Here is a 19,628-nt window from a genome sequence, read left to right on the forward strand (position 1 = left end):
ATTTGTGTTTCTCTGGGTATATATTCTACAGCTTTTGTGTCCTCTTATCATGCCAACACATCCTCTAAACCCCCTTGGGATGACAAGTACAGCTCCATGGATTTTTGAGTCCTATGCCAGCTGACTAACATAGCAGCTAGCAATAGCTGAAGATTGAAGCACTGATAATTGCTCTGCACCCCAGACAGGGGCAAAGGAGCTAAATATACATTGATTGTCTATCCGTTAAGGAAATCCCCAGATGAGGAGTTGTGGGTGTATTTCACTTTTTTTGCACTACTTGAGTGATGCACTGGGAACAAAGGAGGGTAAAAAATAAATTCAGCCCTAATTACTCATACTGAACTTGTGGCCTTCTTAAAATATGCTCAAACCAAGAAGCAAACCCAGGGCTGAGTGAGACTTCTCCCAGACTTGTTTCAAGACTGCGCCATTAGAAGCCGTTCTCGCTGAAGTGTCTGCCAAAAACCTCTTGAGTCTGTGTTTAAGGAGCAGTCCTGTGTGGAGGTCCTTCCCTGGTGGTGTGCCAGTGTTTTTCTCTTCCTATTAGAAGACTGTCTGAAGATCTTGGACCTGTTCCATACTTAAACTCCAAGCCTCTTTGTTGTCTATCTGTCCTTGCAATATGACAGGCCAGAAACTTTTACTCTCTGGCCTTTTGTAAGGCTTGTTTCACAGTCTGGGTAATATAGATTTCTCAGTTTTCCATTTCCACTTCTGTAATGTTTGTTGTATTCAATTGTATGTCTGTCTAGGGGTTCATTCCTACAGCTCCTGCCTACGTTTCATGCAGTTATTCATCTTATCTGCAATTGCTATCTGTACTCTCAATCAGCTCATCTCTCTTTATTAGTAATAGATCCAGTCAGTCCTTATGTTTGCATACACTCTAGGATGGTAGTGTTTTGTCTTGCCAGCAGACAGAGATTTTGAAGTTGTGATAACCTATATGCTAGTCTGAGGGATGTGAAAATAGTGTTATGAATGTTGTTTAAGAGAAGGGGTTTGCACACCTTCAGTTGCCTTCACATACTGTAGCTGACTGTCCTCAAAGAAGTGACAAACAGAACAGTCAGCATGGCAAGCCCACTGCTCACATCTGATCCTAACTAACTGACCAGGAAAATCCTCAGCATTTTCACTCAGTTACCTTTATGTAGATACCACATTGAGGACAGTTTTCTTTAAATCATTCTATACTTCCTTTGCTCCATTTTAAACTCTGATTATACCTTATTTGCTCTTCCTATTTTTTCTTCTACTGACCTTGCACTATGCATAAACATTCTTCATAGGGAAATCAGTGAGCTATTTGTTGTTAATTTTTTATGTCTTAGATTTTGTGCCCAGTACATAATGATCCACTTACATCTCAACTTGCATGCTGTAACCCCTGCTTTCCACTTCTCTCTGCTGCCAACAAAGCAAGTTTATTTTCTAATAACTTAAAGTACCTCCTTTTATCCTTGAAAGCTCTAAAGATGCTTTCCTCCTTCTTCTTTGTTAATTAATTATCTCTGTTTCCAAGGATCCTCTGCCTAGGATTGTACCTGTCTTCTTCTGTGCCATGTTCTACTCTGAGATGGAAGGCAACAGGTAGCTGCTTCTGTCCCATTCCCATTCCTGAGCATCACAGTAGAAGGATGCCAGCTTGCCCAAAAGGGGCTCTCAGCCAGTTTTTGAGCAAGTGTTTTGAAAACTAGTTAGGCAGTTTTCCCACTGTAGACAGGCTCGTGGAAGGACCACTAATTACTCAGTGCAGGCTTAACTATGGGCAGAAAAAGGGGGCTTTTGTGTGATTGTCAAACCCTCACCATTATTTGTACATGTTGGTTTTGTATTTAATAGGATTACATGACTTCTTTGCTCTATATGCCGAAATGGATGGTTCCTTTCAGTAATAAAACAAAGCCAATAACCTGAAAGGAACCACGGCTCAAAAGCACAAACTTGACCTCTGAGTGACCTTGACATTTACAGACTAAAAAGAACTTTTCTTTGAACAGACAGAAGAAGTCAGGGAGCCAGCAAGAACCAGGAGAAAATGGTTTTGTTGCTTTCTGATTACATTGTTTAAACCAACATACTACATGGTTTACAATACTTCATTACAATGTATTAGGGCCTGGAGGTGATTTAGTGTCTGTTTATAACTGAGACTAATCTTGAAATAAACAAATGAATGTTTGGAAAATGGATGAAGCTGTTCTGCCGGAGACAGCGTTAAATGCATCTCTGAAGAGTAAATCATGGTCGTAGAGCACTTAAATGCTTTTTATTTCTACCTTCAGTTGTATTTCAGTAGTTTTATCTAACAAAATTAATCATGGTGCAGTAAAAAATTTCTAATTGGTTAGGACTGCCTAGCAGCCATACATTCTATAACAAATTCACAATTTAAAAACTGTTTAGCCCTTTAAAATCAGGGGAAAAGATAAATTAGAATATGCTGTAGCATTATACTAGGCACCATGGTGATCTAAATTAAATCTGTTACAACCTGTTCTAATTTGAAATTGCTCCGTTGTGTGAATGAAGGGGAAAAGAAGAAGAGTTAGTTCACTTGTTTAAATCATTTTCATATTCCCAGATAAATCTTTCATCCACCCTGCTTTTGCTTGTGGGCTGTATGTTGCCATTTCCTTCGTGCATCCCCTGCATAACTGCACATACATGAGGCTTCAGACCAAGTCAAAAACTCTTTCTCCAGCGGCTCAGTATCAGTCCTGGTCCCCATCAGCCAAGAACAAGCACTGTCACTGAGTGTCACCATCGGATGCCCAGCTGCTCATGACACTCAGAAGCTCCTCGGCAGTGCTGTAGGCAGGGACCTAGCGAGAGGAGTTTGCTCCAGTTTCTTCTCCCAAAGGAATCGCTCATCCTGCTATCCATCTCTGCAGGCAACTCCTTGGCCACTTCTGCTTTCTCCCTCTCCTACCACCCAAAGCCCTATCCACGGCCCCCAGGCATTGCACAGCACATTTCTGTTCTTCTAACCTCTGAGTCATTCCAAAAACGCCTTGAATTTCCCTTAGTACCAGCCACTAAGCGGTTAAAGCCTGATTTGAGGGGGGGATGGAGAAGAAGTGAAGTCGCATGGCTGCTCCAGCCCCACCAACCACCCACACCCTTCCGGTTGGAGGCTGGAGCGAGTGGGAGCTGGGAGCGCGGCTGGGAGCGGCGGGAGAGGGGCGCTCCTGCACCGCCGTGCCCGCGCCGCCTGCCGACACCTGGCGCTGGCAGCGGGAAGAGCAAGGAGAACCGGCCTCTTCCCTCTCCTCCCGGCCGAGCCTCCTGTAGGAGCCACCACAGCGGGCATGGCTCAGGAGGGCTGCTTAACCTGCCTGCCTCACCATATCCCACAGCCGCTGGAACACGTTTGAGGCTCCGAACTTTGGCAGTGCACTTCCTTGCGCTGCAATGGATGCTAAATACAGTGACTCTTTCTTACTGCAGGGGTTCTAAAGGTCTGGTCCTACCACGACACAGCATAGCTGCACTTCATAGAGGTGGCTGCCTCTCTGTACACCTCCTTCCTGTCACTTTGCTTGCAACGCAAACACAAGTGGCAGAAGTGTCAAGAATAATTGTTTGTTCAAACTTGAAAAATAGTCAACCGCATGAGAGTTCTGCAAAGGGGAAGGTTGCAACATAAGCCTGTGTGTTCATTGGCATCCATAATTGGAGGGGAAGGATGTTAGCTACAGCACAGATTTCAAGTGGGTCTTGCACATTCCTAGGTGTTAAAGCTGACCACCCCTGCGCCACATAGACTTTCTTTGGTACCAGCTCACAGACTTCTTTGTATCCTAAAATCACAGAATGGTTTGGGTTGGAAGGCACCTTAAACATAATCTCGTTCAAACCCCACTGCTGTTGGCAGGGACACCTTGCACTGGACCAGGCTTCTCAGAGCTCCATCCAACCTGGCCTTTAACACATACAGGGACAGAGCATCCATAACTTCTCTAGGCAACCTGTTCCAAAGCCTCACTAGTCTCAAAACAGAGATTTTCTTCCTAGTATCTAATCTAAACCTACTTTCAGTTTGAAGCCATTCCTCCTTGCCCTGTCACTGCATGCTCTCATAAAAAGTCCCTCTCCATCTTTCTTGTAGGCTCCCTTCAGGTACTGGAAGGCCACGATTAGGTCACCCTGAAGCCTTCTCCAGGCTGAACAATCCCAATTTTCTCAGCTTTCCTTTTAGGAGAGGTGCTTTAACCATCTTCATAGACTCCTCTGGACCCCCTCCAACAGATCAATGATCTTCCTGTGCTGTGGACCTCAGAGCTGGACACAGCACTGCAGGAGTCTCACCAGAGTGGAGCAGAGGGGCAGAATCCCCTTCCATGGCCTACTGCCCATGCTCCTTTTGAATTAGCCCAGGACATGATTGGCTTTCTGGGCTGCCAGTGCACATTGCTGGGTCATGTTCAGTTTTTCATCCACCAGCACCCCCAAATCCTTGGCAGGGCTGCTCTTGATCTGTTCATCCCCCAGCCTGTATTAACTGCTATGTCTAAGTACACATTAGCAGTGTTCTGAATTTACAGTGAAAACAGATGAGATCAGGCACATTTTTGCATGTGTAATTTTTTTCCTTTGCTCCCGTGTTAATTTCTCCCCCCGTGCAACTCATTACAGACTATTATCTTAGCTCCTGTTAAATCTCTTTTAGAGGTTGGTATTTTAACTTACCAGCTTGAGCTCTAGACTGTTGACACATTACACTGCAGAAAGCAGTGAAATTATCATGGACTGAGTTGGCACTGTATTTTTTCAAAGGCACTGCATGATGAGAATAAATCATGTTGTCACCCTGACATAATCCACTAATAAAGATGCACATCCTTTTGCCCTGCCTTCTTACTGGATGTTAAGTGAGAACCCTTCCTCTGTCTTTTTTCTTCATTTCCACTGTGGAAGAAGCTTTCTAATTCTGCACATCAGTTTGCTTAGCAATATTGCTGTTGCCTAATGCAATAAAAATCAGTTATGTAACTGCCTTTGCTAGACTTGCAGAGAGCATTCACCAGACGGGAACATGGCCACAGTATCTTTATGCTTTCATTATGCCTCCTATGTTCGCTGTTATTATGCAATATGCTCTGCTTTCGGTGTCTTTTTTAAAAATAATTTTCCTTGACATCATGTTTAGAATATTATACACCTATAATCTAAGCTCATTGAAAGACAGAGCAGGGAAAAGAAATAAGCTTATTCTGATTTATTGTTAAAAGGGTTGATATTATAGCACTAGTGCCTCCAAGGAACAAAGAATCGCCTACAGTTTGTCAGATAGTATTTTTAATACTCTAATTCTGAACCAAATTCCTAAAATAACCTGTGTTTGCAGATTACCGTGTGCTCTTTTGTTCTGAATAATGTCTTGCTTAGTGAACTATGTCTTATCAATCCACCAAGTACTGGGTGTCATTGTTCACCTCATTCACAATTCATCTTTTAATTAACATTATCACAGGCAAAATTCTATTTTGGTCAGCATAATTTGTCATTGGAATTGGCAGTACAGAAATAAAAGAATTGCCATCTGAATTTATCTGAAGACGATGGAGAAGATGGTGACTACAAACCCACCTCATCTAGCACTGAAGAGGAAGGGAGGGAAACTATGTAAATGATAATGGCTTTAAAAATTGTATTTGCTATGTAAAAATCAGTACTTGGGTCATTTAGTATCTGCTAAGCAAACAGTTTTATCAAAATTACTGTTACTGAAAATACAAACCTGAATCCTACATTTAGACACATGCTTTATTTGGTGGAAAGGGTTGCTGACCAGGGAGGATTTAAGAGATACAAATGTCTTTTCAAAGGGATGGTTTTAGATACAGGTATATAATATCAACTTCATGCAGCAAAATGCTGACCATTTGCTTTAATAGTTAAATTAGTGCAAGTGCATCATTGTTTTAGTGAACAGACAAGGAAGTCAGTGCCTTTAAAACATTTTTAACTGTACCAGGAAACCTTTCACAGAGAAAATAGAAACATTTCTGTATCCTTCTCACAAGACTCACCTTTCATAGTGGTTGCCAGAAAACTCCATCAATGTGGGGAAAAATAAATATTGTTGTTTTTCTGCATCTATAAAGCCTGTTGTTTTTCTGAGTCTATAAAGAAGACATCTATCCCTGCAGTCTAGATATGCAGTATTTTTCCATTTACATTCAAATTAATACAGTGATGTCAAATTGACTGCATCTAAGGTACAGTGAACACACCAGCAAACCAGCTACTTAAAAATTCCCTCCAACAGCCCTTTACCTTATGATTTCATCCACTTCTAGTTGCAAATGCAACAGGCCCTGAAGACGATCATGTTCAAGCAGTATGCAGCCAGGATGACAACAATTACTGTATGCTGAGCCCTCTTTGAAGCATGCTCTACTGCAAGTCCTTTCTCTTTCAAACCAGCTGGGCTTCAGCTTGGCTGCCATGGGTGAGTTCTGGTGCATCGAGAAGCAGTCTTCTAGAAGGTGTTTCATTAGTACCTTCTGAAACAGATTTTAGAAAGGAACTATCACTCTCCACTTTGACAATTACTGTTTCCTCAATTATGCCTATCATGCTGGTTTGGGATGGGGTAGAGTTAATTTTCTTCCCAGTGCTGGTATGGGGCTATATTTTGGATTTTTGCTGAACACAGGGCTGATAATATGGAGATGTTTCTCATTATTGCTGAGCCAGGCTCACACCGAGCCAAGGCCTTTTTGTGCTGCCATGCTGGTAAGGATGTTGGGGTTGCATGGGAGGCTGGGAGGAGAGGCAGCTGGGACAGGTGACCCCAACTGACCAAAGGCATATTCCAGACCATATGACATCATGCTCAGTATATAAAATGGGGGGCAGATGGAAGAGGGAGGACGATTTTGAGTGATGGTGTTTGTGTTCCCAAGTAAATGTTAGACATGGTCGAAGCCTGCTTTCCTGGGAATGGCTGAACAGCTGCCTGCCCTTGGGAAGCAGTGAATTGATTCCTTGTTTTTATTTTTTAGTGAGTGCGGCTTTTGCTTTACCCATTAAACTGTCTGTATGAAAACCCAAGAGTTTTCTACCTTTTACCCTCCCAATTCTCTCCCTAATCCTACTGGTGGGGGGTTAGCAAGCAGCTGCATGGGGCTTGGTTGCTGGCTGGGGTTAAACCACGGAAGCTATTTACATAGTATTCTTAATGGATGCAGCATTTATTAAAAATACTGTACCTCATAAGTTAATTGATCCTCAGTCAACGTACCATTTACATTCCCCCCCCCCTATTTTTTTTAAATGGCAGAGGCAAGCAATGCTTGAACAGACAGGTCAGGAGGTAAAAGAGATATAGATGACATCTGCATCTTTCATAATCAGAGTCTGTAGCATTCTGTGGGCTATCTTATGTGTTGAAAGCAAGGTGAGACCCAGAAACGTCTCAGTTAGGGCAGAGAAATGCAATGAAGGTTTGCTATTAACCCTGCTGAAACATTAAAATTCTCTAGATTTCTCTTTTTCAGTTTCTATCTGATAATAGACTTGGGAAGACTTAGACTTTTTGGCAGAAGATAAAGGCAGTCTCCTCAGCCTTAATTATTATTGCTGAATTTGAATAATATCTTTGCTTATGAAGTAAATGGCACAGGCTAAAAGTTATGGAAAATTCTTCCTGAAATTGTAAAAAATTATACTCAGGGAGTTGTTATGCTCATATTGAAATAATGGCTTTGCAGACTAATTTCTGTTTGGGTTGCCCACTTCGCTAGGTGAAAGAAGATGCCTTTCACATCACTAAACCCTAGGATTTTTCTAACAGTTTCTTCATGCAACCCAGAAAGAGAAACAATTAAGTCATACAGCTTCCCTTCACCCTGTGCTAGGTTCCAAAGAAGATTCATGTTCTGTATTCCTTAAGCATTCACAGCACATGAATGAGAAACAGTGTGGGCTTTACTGATCTTCTAAGGAATACATAATTATTTTCTGCATTTTAAGAACAATTACTTAAGAATTGGCAAAGGAGATAAAAATAAATACAGTAAAAATATGTAGCCTGCATATAAGAAGGGTACATACAAAAGGAAATTATGCTTTTTGTTAGACTATTAGGAGGTGAAAGTAATATTCTCAAAACCATCCTTTTACCATTCTGTGATTCCCTTATAGCACTGGCTAAACCCATCTTTGTCAGTTGTTGCAATTAGTCTTTCCAGATGTGTGTGTTCCCTTGATCCCAAAATTCCCCAGAACTCCCAAACCTAATGTAAGTCAGTGTGATGATGTTTAAACCCTTGAGGTTTCAGAGACAAGTGTGAGTAACACATGAGCACATGGTACTGCCCTCTGATGCAGGGAATGTTCAATCTCCACAAGAGGAGCTGGATGATGGCACACAGCCTACCTTCCTTCTTACATCAGTGTATGGCCATAGATGTATTTGTTACTGCTTGGACAGATATAATGTATCTCCCCTGGGAAACTCAATATGTAAATTATTAATTGAGGGGAGAATGAGGAGAAGGGAAAGGAAAGGAGATGAAAAAGGGAAAAAGCAACTATGCATACTAACTATGAGAATGCTTTAAAAGTTTTAGGGAATATAAGATATGAAGTGGTACTCACTTTCAATGCACAGCTCTGCTGTAATTTAGCACTGTTTGGCAAAGGTAACATTTATAGCCGCCTTCAGCTAATACAGGAGGCAATTACGACTTGGTCTGCCTTTCCTGTCTGTTTACTCCCCTCCCATGCATTGTCTAGATTTGGAAATGTAAGTTTTCCAGAGCTGAGACTTCTCCAGCAGGATTTGCTGGGCTAGACTCCTGCTGGGAAGATCCTTACCTCAGCCATGAAGGCTGACAGGAGGTGTGAGGTGGAAATAGTATTCAGTTTGTGCATGACAGCTAGGCCAATGCAGAAGTTGCCAGGGAGCAAAGGAAGGTGTGTTTTTAAACCTCGGCACGCTCAGGTGCCCCATGGCTGCACACACGGTCAGACACGTCTGCTTGGTTTGGGCACAGCTGTAATTACAGAGGTGCAAGGCAAGCCCATGGTACACTAGTGGTACAACAGGTTTGCAGAGAGGCCTCGTAAGATGCCGAGCCTGTGTGAGCTGAAAGAGTTATGGAGGATGACTGTTTGCTGGTTTTGCTGGTGGTGATGACTTGTTTTTGAGACCTGGATCACCACTTGAGTGAGCAAGTGACGCTTCAGCTTGGGTGGCCCGCTGGAAGCTGAGCAACAGAATTTATAGCTTCTGCTATTTAGTAACTTTTGTCTTAAAGCCACGGTTGCCAGCTTCATGTAATTTACTGATCTATTTTTGTTCCACCCACCTTGGATGCGGGAGCCTCCTAGGAAGCCCTCACTGCCCACTTCCCCACAGGCAGCGCTGACAAAAGCATTTCAGCTGAGGGGTCACCCAGCTTTGCCAGCCACACTGGAGATGCCCCCAGCCCCAGATGAGGGGGCTTCACAGTGGGAGAGACTGGGGGACAACAAGCTGGTGGTCCTGGTGCTCAACAAGCTGTCCATGAGCCAGCAGTGTCCTTGTGCCAAGGTGGCCAGCAAAATCTTAGGCTGCATTAGGAAGAGCATTGCCAGCGGGTCAAGGGAGGTGATCCTGCCGCTCTGTTCAGCTCTGGTGAGGCACATCTGGAGTGCTGTGTCCAGTTCTGGGCTCCTCAGGATCAAAGAGATATGGAGCTTCTGCAGGAGGTCCAGTGGAGGGCAATGAGGATGACTGAGAGACTGGGGGATCTCTGCTTTGAGGAAAGGCTGAGGCAGCTGGGCCTGTTCAGCCTCAAGAAAAGACAGCTGACAGGGAACCTCATCAATGTCTAGGAGTATGTGAAGGGAGGGTGCCAAGAGGCTGAAGCTGGGCTCTTCTCAGTGGTGCTGAGCAATAGGACACAAAGAAAGGGGCAGAAACTGATGCACAGAAGTTTCCACCTGAACATGAGTAAAAACTTCTTTACTGTGCAGTGACGGAGCACTGGAACAGATCGTTCAGAGAGATTGTGGAGACTCCCTCACTGGAAATACTCAAGAACCGCCTGGACGAAATCCTGTGCCATGTGCTCTGGGATAACCCTGCCTGAGCAGGGAGGTTGGACCAGACGGCCCACTGTGGTCCCTTCCAGCCGTTCCATCCTGCGATTCTGTGAGGCGAGAAGGGCCCCGAGGAGGCGGCCTGGGGGCGGTACCGACCGCCGACCTCCCCCGTGGCTCCCGCAGCGCCGTGTCCCGGCCGAGCAGTGCCGGGGAAGGACTGCAGCCCCCAGAACGCGGCGCGGCGGCCGGTGACGTGCGGGAGGCGGGGCGGAAGTGTGTGTTCCCCGGGCTGGGCGGCTGCCCGGGCCCCGTTCCGGCTGTCCCGGCCTCGGCCTCGGCGGCGCGGGGCAGGGGGCAGGAGGAGGGAGAAGATGGCGGCGGACCTGGAGGCGGAGGTGCAGGCCATTGACAAGAGCCTGCTGGAGTGCTCCGCCGAGGAGATCGCCGTGGTGAGGCGGGGCGGCGGGCCCGGCGCGGGGAGGGAACAGGGGCTCGGAGGCCGCGGGAGGCACCGGCCTGGGGAGCCGTTCCCGGGGCCGGGGCCAGGCCGCTCCGCGGGGAGAGCGGGCCCTCCGGGAGGGGTGTCTTGCCGGGGCTGGCTCCGAGGGCACCCCGGCTGGCAGCGGCGTCCCGCTGTGGCCTCAGCCCGCTGTTGTCGCCAGCGTCGCTGTTGCAGCAGCCGAAATCCATGGCAGCGATCAGCCAGCTTTTCCTGTTGTGCCGGCTGGCGCAGGTGGCTCCTGGAAGCCGCCCGGACGTGGCAATCCCCTGCTGGGGGCTGCCGGGCATCTCGCCCCTTTCCTAACAGCTTCCTGAAGTTACCTTCCTTCGCCTCTGCTGCCCTTTCGCCTCTCTCTGCCAGCAATCACACCTAGACCTGAGGAGATCCCCCCCTCCATATTAATTTAGGTGGATGTCTGACCCCAAATATGCTTTACAGTGCTGAAGTGCCATTACAAGATTCTTGCTTCCTTCCCACTTATTTGAGATGCGGTTCTGGCAAAAGCTTGCAGTAGTTAATTTTAGGATTATTAGAATGGGGTGTTTGTAGAGGAAATATTAGTAAAATCAGTGTAACATTTGGAGAATTCTGCACATCCGTTTATATACTTTTCCTGCTCTTACAAAGAGTAGTTGGAAGGGGAACGTAATCTCGAGGATAAAGTCTTTGGAGGAACTTTTGTTTCTGGCATAAATGCTTGTCCATTTAGACACTTGGGCATTTGAGGAACTGGGTGTATATGTTAAAGTATTGAGACTGCTCATGTGCCTATCTGTAGGATAAAACCTTGAAGAGCTGTGTCTGTTTCAATGGGAATTACATTGGCTGCTTTCCAAATGAAAATAAAAGGCTATTATAATTCAGATTATCCTCAGATTATGCTGGTATATCTACACTGCAGACAAAGGTATGATTAGATGAGCAAATGTGCACAGTTAGCTATATCCTAGCTAGTTTAGCTCCAGGATTAGTCGTTCTTCCTCTTTAAAGCAAACCAAATAATTCCCTCAAACATTTATAAAGTAGCCCAAATTGAGCCCAAATTACGTTGTCTGTGTGAATAGCAGATGTTTTTTTTGGGTCACACCATAGGTAAACTCAAGGCAATCATGCACCCCGAGGAATGCATTTAGGAATTTGCTATAGGTACAAGCAGCAACTTAAATGTAGCCAATTCCTTCTCATTTTTATTGTCTTTCATCACCTGCACAAGCTCAAGTGCTGAGATCTATTGTTCAAATCTACAGTGTGGTTTTTCTGCCTCCTTTGCTGATACCATTACTTTGCTGGTAGCCCAATACTAACAAAACAAATGGCATCCCAAAGCAGTAGTTGCAGCACTTAAAACTCAAGTTTCTCATAGCAACAACTTAATGACAAAATTCCAAAGAACAAAAATTTAAAAAAAAATAAGTTCTCTTTAACATAATATGAGCCTACATTGCAAGTATTTTTCTGTGTAGCTAAGAAAAACTTAAGTTGTGCCTTTTAGCTTTTGAAATGGAGAAGTGAGTTGTTTTATGGCTTTTTAGTATTATATGCTTTGTTCTCCTGATACATCTTACTTAGAAGTGAATTTAATAGAAACCCTGATGAACCATTCGGTACTTACTTACATAAAGTGTTGTTTGATCAATGCTTTGCACGTTGTTTTTTTCCCAGGGCAGTTAAAGTTGTTGCAAGAGAGTAAGTGTGAGGAGGGAGGAAGTGAAGAGGAATACACTTTTCGCTTTTTAATAAAAACCTCTCTTGGGAGAGTAGAATATTAATTTTTCTTGCGTGTGATTTCAGGTTAGAAGAGAGACAAATACTAATGGAAAACTTGCCTAAATGGAGAATGCCTTTGTTAAAGAACAAATTCCAAAGTTTTGAGTAGTTTTTCTGGAGTTCAGTGATCCCCAGGTAGCGATTTAGAAAGGCAGTGCAACATATGTATACTTATGTGTATATTTCTATTAACAGTTTTAAATGCACACCAGCCCTGTGAGTTGCCTTCCTGGCAGCTCTTAGTCACATCTGTTTCCTTGTCCTAGTAGCCTGGATTTCCTTCTGATATTATTTCATCCAGGATCTGATTTTCAAAACTGTATGCACAGTTATGTGTATAGAACTGGCTCCACAAACAGATTTGGATGTGATGACGTTCATTTTTGCCACACCTAACTTTCAGACAACTGCTCCCAGGATTTTTGGGATGGGAAAACCATTTACTCGAGGAACAAGAATTTTCTCTGCCTAGGTGTTTGTCTGAGCTTGTAGTGTAGCTAGTGTACGCTGTGTATTTCCTAGATAGAATTTAGTAATGTACTGCTGAATTAAAAGACTGAAGTTAAAGATATTTTGCAGAAAAATCCTGCAGTTTAATAGAAAATAATGTAAAAATGAGCTTATTAAATGGAAATCATGGAAAAGATTAAGTCACTGCCATTATGATTGGGTCTTTTCCTGGCAGCAGTAGCTATTTGACAAAACTGATTAAAGGGGAGGAAAAGATGAATGAACTGGTGGGAAAAATAAAATTCTTGTTGATGAAAACTTTACCTTTTTTTTTTTTTGGTGTGGGTTTCTCTGAATCCTGGTGGGGATGGTGGGATTATCTGTAAACTTCTAGATTCTTGGCTCTGGCTTTTTGGCAGCCTTTTTCCATGGACTCCCTTGGAAAAAGACTAGCCTTTGATCATCAAAGCTAGATGAATATAGAAAGAGTCAGCATATCAATAATGATTCTAAGAAGTCAAACTTAGGAAAAGAGAAGTGAAGAAAGCACTTAGGGTTGTTTACAAAATAGGGTTTTTTTAAATATCGAGTTCTACTTCAGAAAAACATACCTGCTAAATGAAACTACTACAATATATTTTTTAAAAAGGCAAAAATGCAGCCAGTCCTCAATGGCACAGATGCTCTGCTGACTCAGAATGTCTATATCCTGAAGAACTTACTACAACTGTGTTGTCTTAAACATAAGTTCTTTAGAGTAAGTTATAAATAATTCAGAGTAAATCAAGCTCTAACATTTGATCACCAAACCCATTTATTTTGGGATAATTAATTCTTGGTTTTCATATACAGTTTTAGCTTGATTCTGAACTCTTTTCCTGAGGTTGCCAGGGGGTGTCTGGTTGTCACATTTACAATGAGAAATGACAGGCTGAGGCTGTTTATATAACACAGGATTTAATCAGTGGACACTTGTAGTATGTGCTTGCTCCCATTTGTTTGTTATAAAAATGTTGCAGTCTTAATTTACAGTTTAAACCTTTCTAAAATTTTAATCCACAAGGCCGAAATAAAACAAATGTTGTCCTACAGGATTGTTTTATTGTGTCTATATACCGGGGGAAGAAACCCCTTGGAGAAGCTGTGAGTTTTTAAGTGGCTTAGGGCAGTTCAGTAGTTTGATGCCTTTTAAAAACTGCCAACATTGTTTTTTAAAATTGATTGACTAAGAGAATAGTAGTGAGTTGACCTTGGCTGGGTGCCAGGTACCCACCAAAGCTGGTCTCTCACTCCCCTCCTCAGCTGGAGAGGGGAGAGAAAGTACAGCAAAAGGCTTGTGGTCGAGATAAAGAGCAGGAGCAATCACTCAGCAATTGCTGTCATGGGCAAAGCAGACTCAACTTGGGAAAAAATTAATTTAGTTTATCACCAGTCAAATCAGAGTAGGATAATGAGAGAGAGAGAACCAAATCTTAGAAACACCTTCCCCCCATCCTTCCCTTCTTGCCTGGCTCAACTTCACTTACATTTGCCCCATGTCCTTCCCTGAGCAGCACAGGTGGATGCAGGATGGGGTTGTGGTCAGTTCCTCCCATGTTGTCTCTGCGCTCCTTCCTCAAGGGGAGGACTCCTCACATCCTTCCTCTGCTCCAGTGTGGGGTCTCTCACAGGAGACTGCCCTCCATGAACTCCAGCGTGGGTCCTTCCCATGAGCTACAGTTCTCCATGAACTGCTCCAGCCTGGGTTCCTTCCATGGGGTGCAGTCCTTCAGGAACAGGCTGCTCCAGCCTGTGGATCCTGTGGGTTCTCTGTGGTGTTACAAGTCCTGCCAGCAAACCTGCTCCAGCATGGGATGCTCACTCATGGGTTCACAGGTCCTACCAGGAACCAGCTCCAACACTGGCTTCCTACTATGGAGTCACAGCCTCTTTTGGGTATCCAGCTGCTCTGGCGTGAGATCTGCCATGGGCTGCAGATGGATCTCTGTTCCCCAGTGGACCTCCATGGGCTGCAGGGGGATCTCTGCTCTGGTGTCTGGAGCTTGTCCTGCCCCTCTTTTTGCACTGATTTTGGGGTCTGCAGAGCTGTTATTCTCCCATATTCTTACTCACACCTCTCAGCTGCTATTCCTCTCTTTTTGTCCCCTTAAATATGGTATCCCCTGTTAAATCTATTATCCGAGCAGTGCTACTGTTGTCTCTGATGGGCTCAGCCTTGGCCAGTGGTGGGTCCGTCTTGGAGCTGTCTGGTGTTGGCTCTCTTGGACATGGGGGAAGCCTCTGGAAGCTTTCATATTAGCCAGCCTGTAGTCCCTTTGCTACCAAAACCTTGCCACACAAACCCAGTGCAAGAATTCATGGATCTAACATCACACTTGAAATAGTAATTCAGATGAGTTATTTTGGTAGTAGGAGAAAACAAAACTCCCTCATTTTCTCAGGTGATTTGTTGAAATTGAATCAGAAACAGACTGTTACCTAATGCTGTGTTTGCTTTTCTCCATGTACTTTTTGTCTCTGCTCCTTGCCAACTCCAGGCTCCCGCTGATCCTCTGTGTCCCCAGCTGGCAGCATCTGTCTGCTCTCCAGAGAAATGCAACCAGCATAGTCTAGGCTGTATCCTAAAAGTCACTTCCAACATTTCACTGGTCATTCATCCTGGAGGAAAATTTTAATGAATTTTTTCTCTTAAATCTTGTGTTTTTGAAAAGAATTTTGTATGTCAAAAGGATACAATGTTTGAGCAGGGGAACAAATTATTCATTGCCTAATGTCTGTCTTTTGTGATCATCTGGATTTAACACTTAGAAGGAAGCATGGCTTTCTAGTTTTGCAATCCCAGTTTAGATTTTTTCATTTAGAAATAAAATAATCTAAATTGATAGAACTGTATTTGATGTTTTTATTAATGAGGAATTTGTGTTCTCATTTCTTCTTCTCTAATATGAAAGAAATGGCTGCAAGCAAATGACCTTCAGAAAGAAGTATACCAGCATCTGGCCTATTATGTACCAAAAATTTACTGCAGGGGTCCCAACCCTGCCCCTCAGAGAGAAGACATGCTGGCACAGCACGTTTTGCTGGGACCAATGGAATGGTATCTTTGTGGTGAAGATCCTGCGTTTGGTTTTCCAAAGCTTGAGCAAGCAAACAAACCTTCCCATCTCTGTGGCCGTGTTTTTAAAGTGGGAGAGCCTACGTATTCTTGCAGGTAGTTCATTGTGTAGTTCATGCACATTGACATTGTGGAAGTATTTATAATTTGTGAAGTCACGGAACACTTTTCAATAAGAATATACTGTCCTCATGAAAAGTTAATACCCTAAATGTATTTTTAAAGTAACCTTGCAGTCTTTCATGACAGGTGGGATCAGGGAAAAATGAACATGCTACATCTCTATGAATGGAAAAATACTAATTAGTATAATGTAGAGTGTTTTCTGTACAAAAGGTGTGCCAGGTTAAGAAAAAAGTTAGGTTGACCTGTCAGGGTGATTTAAGGGCATTAATCAGAAGTACATGGGTAAGTGTATGTGTGTGTGTTTTGGGTGTTTAATATCAGCTGTTCGTGTTGATTCTGTATTTTAGATCTCTTTCCATGACCTGCTAAACCAATCTATCAGATACTAAAAGAAGAATACAAGCTTCTAGTCCCTCCCCTACCTCTATCTCTAGGTCTCTCTAAAAATACTTTTTGCTTGAAAGAGAACAGGAAGTTCCTAACCAATTAGAAGTATTTTTAAAAAATCTTCAGTTTTAAGCCATTGCATTACTAGCTGTAGGTTCATTTTCATCTTCTATTTTCTGAACTGTTTGTAGTTTAAGTTTTGTTTCTGCCCTCTGTGTCACAGCTTCCTCACATTTTATGTGGTTTCTAGCACTCACTGGGACACTTGAACGCTTGGTGGGGTGATGAGGGGAGGGAATGTCTCTCTAATTTCAAGGGTTGATTTATTTGTGTTTCCATCCCCTTCATTTATAAGGAGAGAATGCTTATGGAAAAATTTTGCTTTCTAGTGCTCCCTTCTTCTATAAACATAACACCTTACTGGCCTTTTGGGTTAGGCTTTGAGACCTCTTTATCATGAGATGGATGAGATTAAACTGATGGGTGCTTTAGATACATATTGAGTTGTTGGTCTTGCCAAAGCAAGTGTGTTTAGAAGAAAATTACAGAATTCCCAAAGTTTTCGTTAGTCCATATGAACAGTAGTTGATCATTAACATACTAAGGATGGAGTCTCTCTCTTAATTTTTTCCTGATCAGGAAATATTTGATTCCTGCTGTGTGTTAACTTTAACTTCTAGCTGGTAATGTAGAATAATAATGAGAGTTTAATTTAAACTTTTGTGGAATATAGCAAAGAATTGTTTTCTAAGTCCACATGAAATCCACAGTGGATTTTCTGTGCAGTTGTGCAGCTTACAGGTCTGCTTCTGCTTTAGGTATAGGCACAGTTACTTGTTTGAGAAATTACTTGACAAATGGTGCTGCATTTTTAAGTGCAGTGCCACAAGTTTAGAGCTCTGAAGAATCAGCATTCAATATTGTAGAACTGATCTACCAGATTTTGCAGGCACATTGTTGCGTTAAGTGGTGGTTTGTCTTTTTTTTTTTCAATTGAAAAAAAATAATGCCATGAACATAAACTATTCTAAAATGGAAGAGCTTTGTATAATTTAGCTTTGACATTTCCACCTTTAGTGGCTCCTGTGGAGAAAACAAATGTGAAAATGGTACTTTATGCATAGTAATGGTTGCCTGATGATCTTTCCATAATTTATTTGGTTAAATGAAATTAAGACAATTTTTGATAATAAGATTTTATGTGATCTCTAGTGTTTTCTTTTAAACAAAATAAGTCCTTTCTCTGAATTATTGTTTTAATAATAATCATCATAAGACAGACATTCTCCTGCTAGTTATTTTTACATTGAAAAACCCAACCCCCTTAATCTTTGAGGTGCCTTGAAGTCACTTGCATTACATAAGTTCATGCATTTTCAGTGTTTTTCAGGGAGTCAGTTAAGTATAATGCATAATTGTCTCATTTATTTAGCCATTTTTACTACAAATATTACTTCTCTCTAATGCAGCAGTATTTGTAGACAGGACCTTACCTCTGATCTCCTGGTTGAGAAAACTGTGTTGTTGTAGCTCTTCGGTGAGCTTTTAAGGCTGAACTTGGAAGCAGAGGTTTGATCTGGTGTGTTGTGTGCTATCTTTCTTCCCAGTGTTTGGTGAAAAATGTCTTTTCTGATTGCTGGAGATCATTAATGCTTGTACTCTGTACTTGAGAGAACTTACTTGGGTTTATACTGTTTGCCTGTCTCTTCTGGGTTATGTAATTCATCTGTTTACTTGCCTTTATATTTGTCTCACCTCTTGAAGTCTATATTACCCAGCTAGACATACTACCCACACAATATTTTAAAGCCTTTTCTGTTGGGAGAACAGATTTTTTTCTTTTTTTCTAGTTAATTTTTTCCCCCTCTTTGGAAACCATCCCTTTCCCCTTTCAGAGTAATATATACATTAGTCAGAAGGTTTATGCTGGTGGTATTTGAAAATTACCTGTTGTAAAAGATGTAATTAAAGGCAAAAGCAAGTGTTTAATGCTTTTTTTTTCTCCTTTCTGCTGTTGCTTTTCTCAGAGACTGCGCAGTTGACCCAACCTGTGTGTTGTGTATGGAATGCTTTCTTGGAAGTATTCACAGAGAGCACCGATACAGGGTTAGTAGTCTTGCAGGAGTATATGACAGAGTCATTAGTGGTTTTGTGTGTGTGTGAAACAGTTTCAGGTTTAAGAATGTATATATTATTTCCAAATGCTGAATGAACACAGAGTTCGGAATGTCTGCAGTAATCCTATGTGAACTTGAGTGTAACTTCTGGAAGTTAACACTAAAATATTGAGCAATTAAATTTTATGTGCAACAGTTAAGCTTACAAATGTATGTTATTTTAAACACGTGCCCTTTGGTAAATTTTACAGCTTTAGACTTGGGTTTTGAATTGTTTTGCCTTTGACTGTTCTTAAAAACTATTGAAAAACCTTTATTAAGAAGCCACTTCTATTTAAAGCTTAAACATAAAGTTAAAATAGAAAACTAAAACTGTAAATGCTGTTTATTTCAGTAATATACTGCTATAAGTAGTACAGATTAGTTTAAAAACCCCTGCAAACAAAGCCAAGAAGGCCTTGGTGTGTTTTTATACTAAGAAGTGAAAACTATCAGTGCAGCCTTTCTGTAAGTCTGGTTTTTACAATACTGCACTGCTGCTAATGGAAATCTGATCACTGCATGGTTACACTAAGCACTAGGATTCAGGAAAAAAACTCCCAAGCACGACAACTTGCATCAAGAAACCCAGCCAGGTTTGCTGATACCAGCTTACTTCTTGTATGTTGGTTTTTAGTTTTTGGGCCTAGTGAATGAACAAGTTTAGATAACATACAAAAGTGTAGGCAAATGTTCTTTCAAATGTCAGTCTAATTTTGTTGATAAGGTAGGATGTACCTGTATGTATAGAATATATCAAATAGGCCAAAAATATGTGAAAGAAGAATTCTTCTATGAATTCTTCTTTGAATTGTTGTGATTCAAAAAGAGTATTGCTATGGTTATTAACTTGAGGTGGTCTTAACTTTAAATTTTGTTAAAATGGTGTAAATATATGATTACAATTTGCCAATGCTTTTTTTCTGTGTTTACTCATGTGAACAAGTTAAATCTCTCAATTCCTTTTGTCATAAAGCACATCTTTTACTCACTGTGTAATAGTGCCATGTGAAATGATTTAACTTCGTTCACATAAAAAATGTGAGAATTGGGAATAGTATAGATGTCATTGCAAGTA

The 19,628-nt window shown here is 42.1% G+C and overlaps 1 protein-coding gene across 3 annotated transcripts in view; it reads left to right on the forward strand.

The window, feature by feature from the left end:
* The first annotated feature begins 10,246 nt into the window (after positions 1-10,246).
* Positions 10,247-19,628, forward strand: part of UBR2 (ubiquitin protein ligase E3 component n-recognin 2) — a 55,401-nt gene continuing 46,019 nt past the window's right edge. For 2 of the 3 annotated variants that reach the window (XM_085054934.1, XM_085054933.1), the window contains exons 1-3: positions 10,247-10,496; positions 15,718-15,977; positions 18,422-18,500. In XM_085054934.1, the coding sequence (XP_084911060.1) occupies positions 10,419-10,496; positions 15,718-15,977; positions 18,422-18,500 (417 nt within the window). In that variant the 5' untranslated portion in view covers positions 10,247-10,418. The remainder of the gene's footprint in view (positions 10,497-15,717; positions 15,978-18,421; positions 18,501-19,628) is intronic. The other variant, XM_085054932.1, reaches the window with a different exon arrangement.

Source organism: Lichenostomus cassidix, chromosome 3, assembly GCF_008360975.1.
Source record: "Lichenostomus cassidix isolate B80296 chromosome 3, HeHo_3.0, whole genome shotgun sequence".
In the NCBI taxonomy this organism is placed as follows: domain Eukaryota; kingdom Metazoa; phylum Chordata; class Aves; order Passeriformes; family Meliphagidae; genus Lichenostomus; species Lichenostomus cassidix.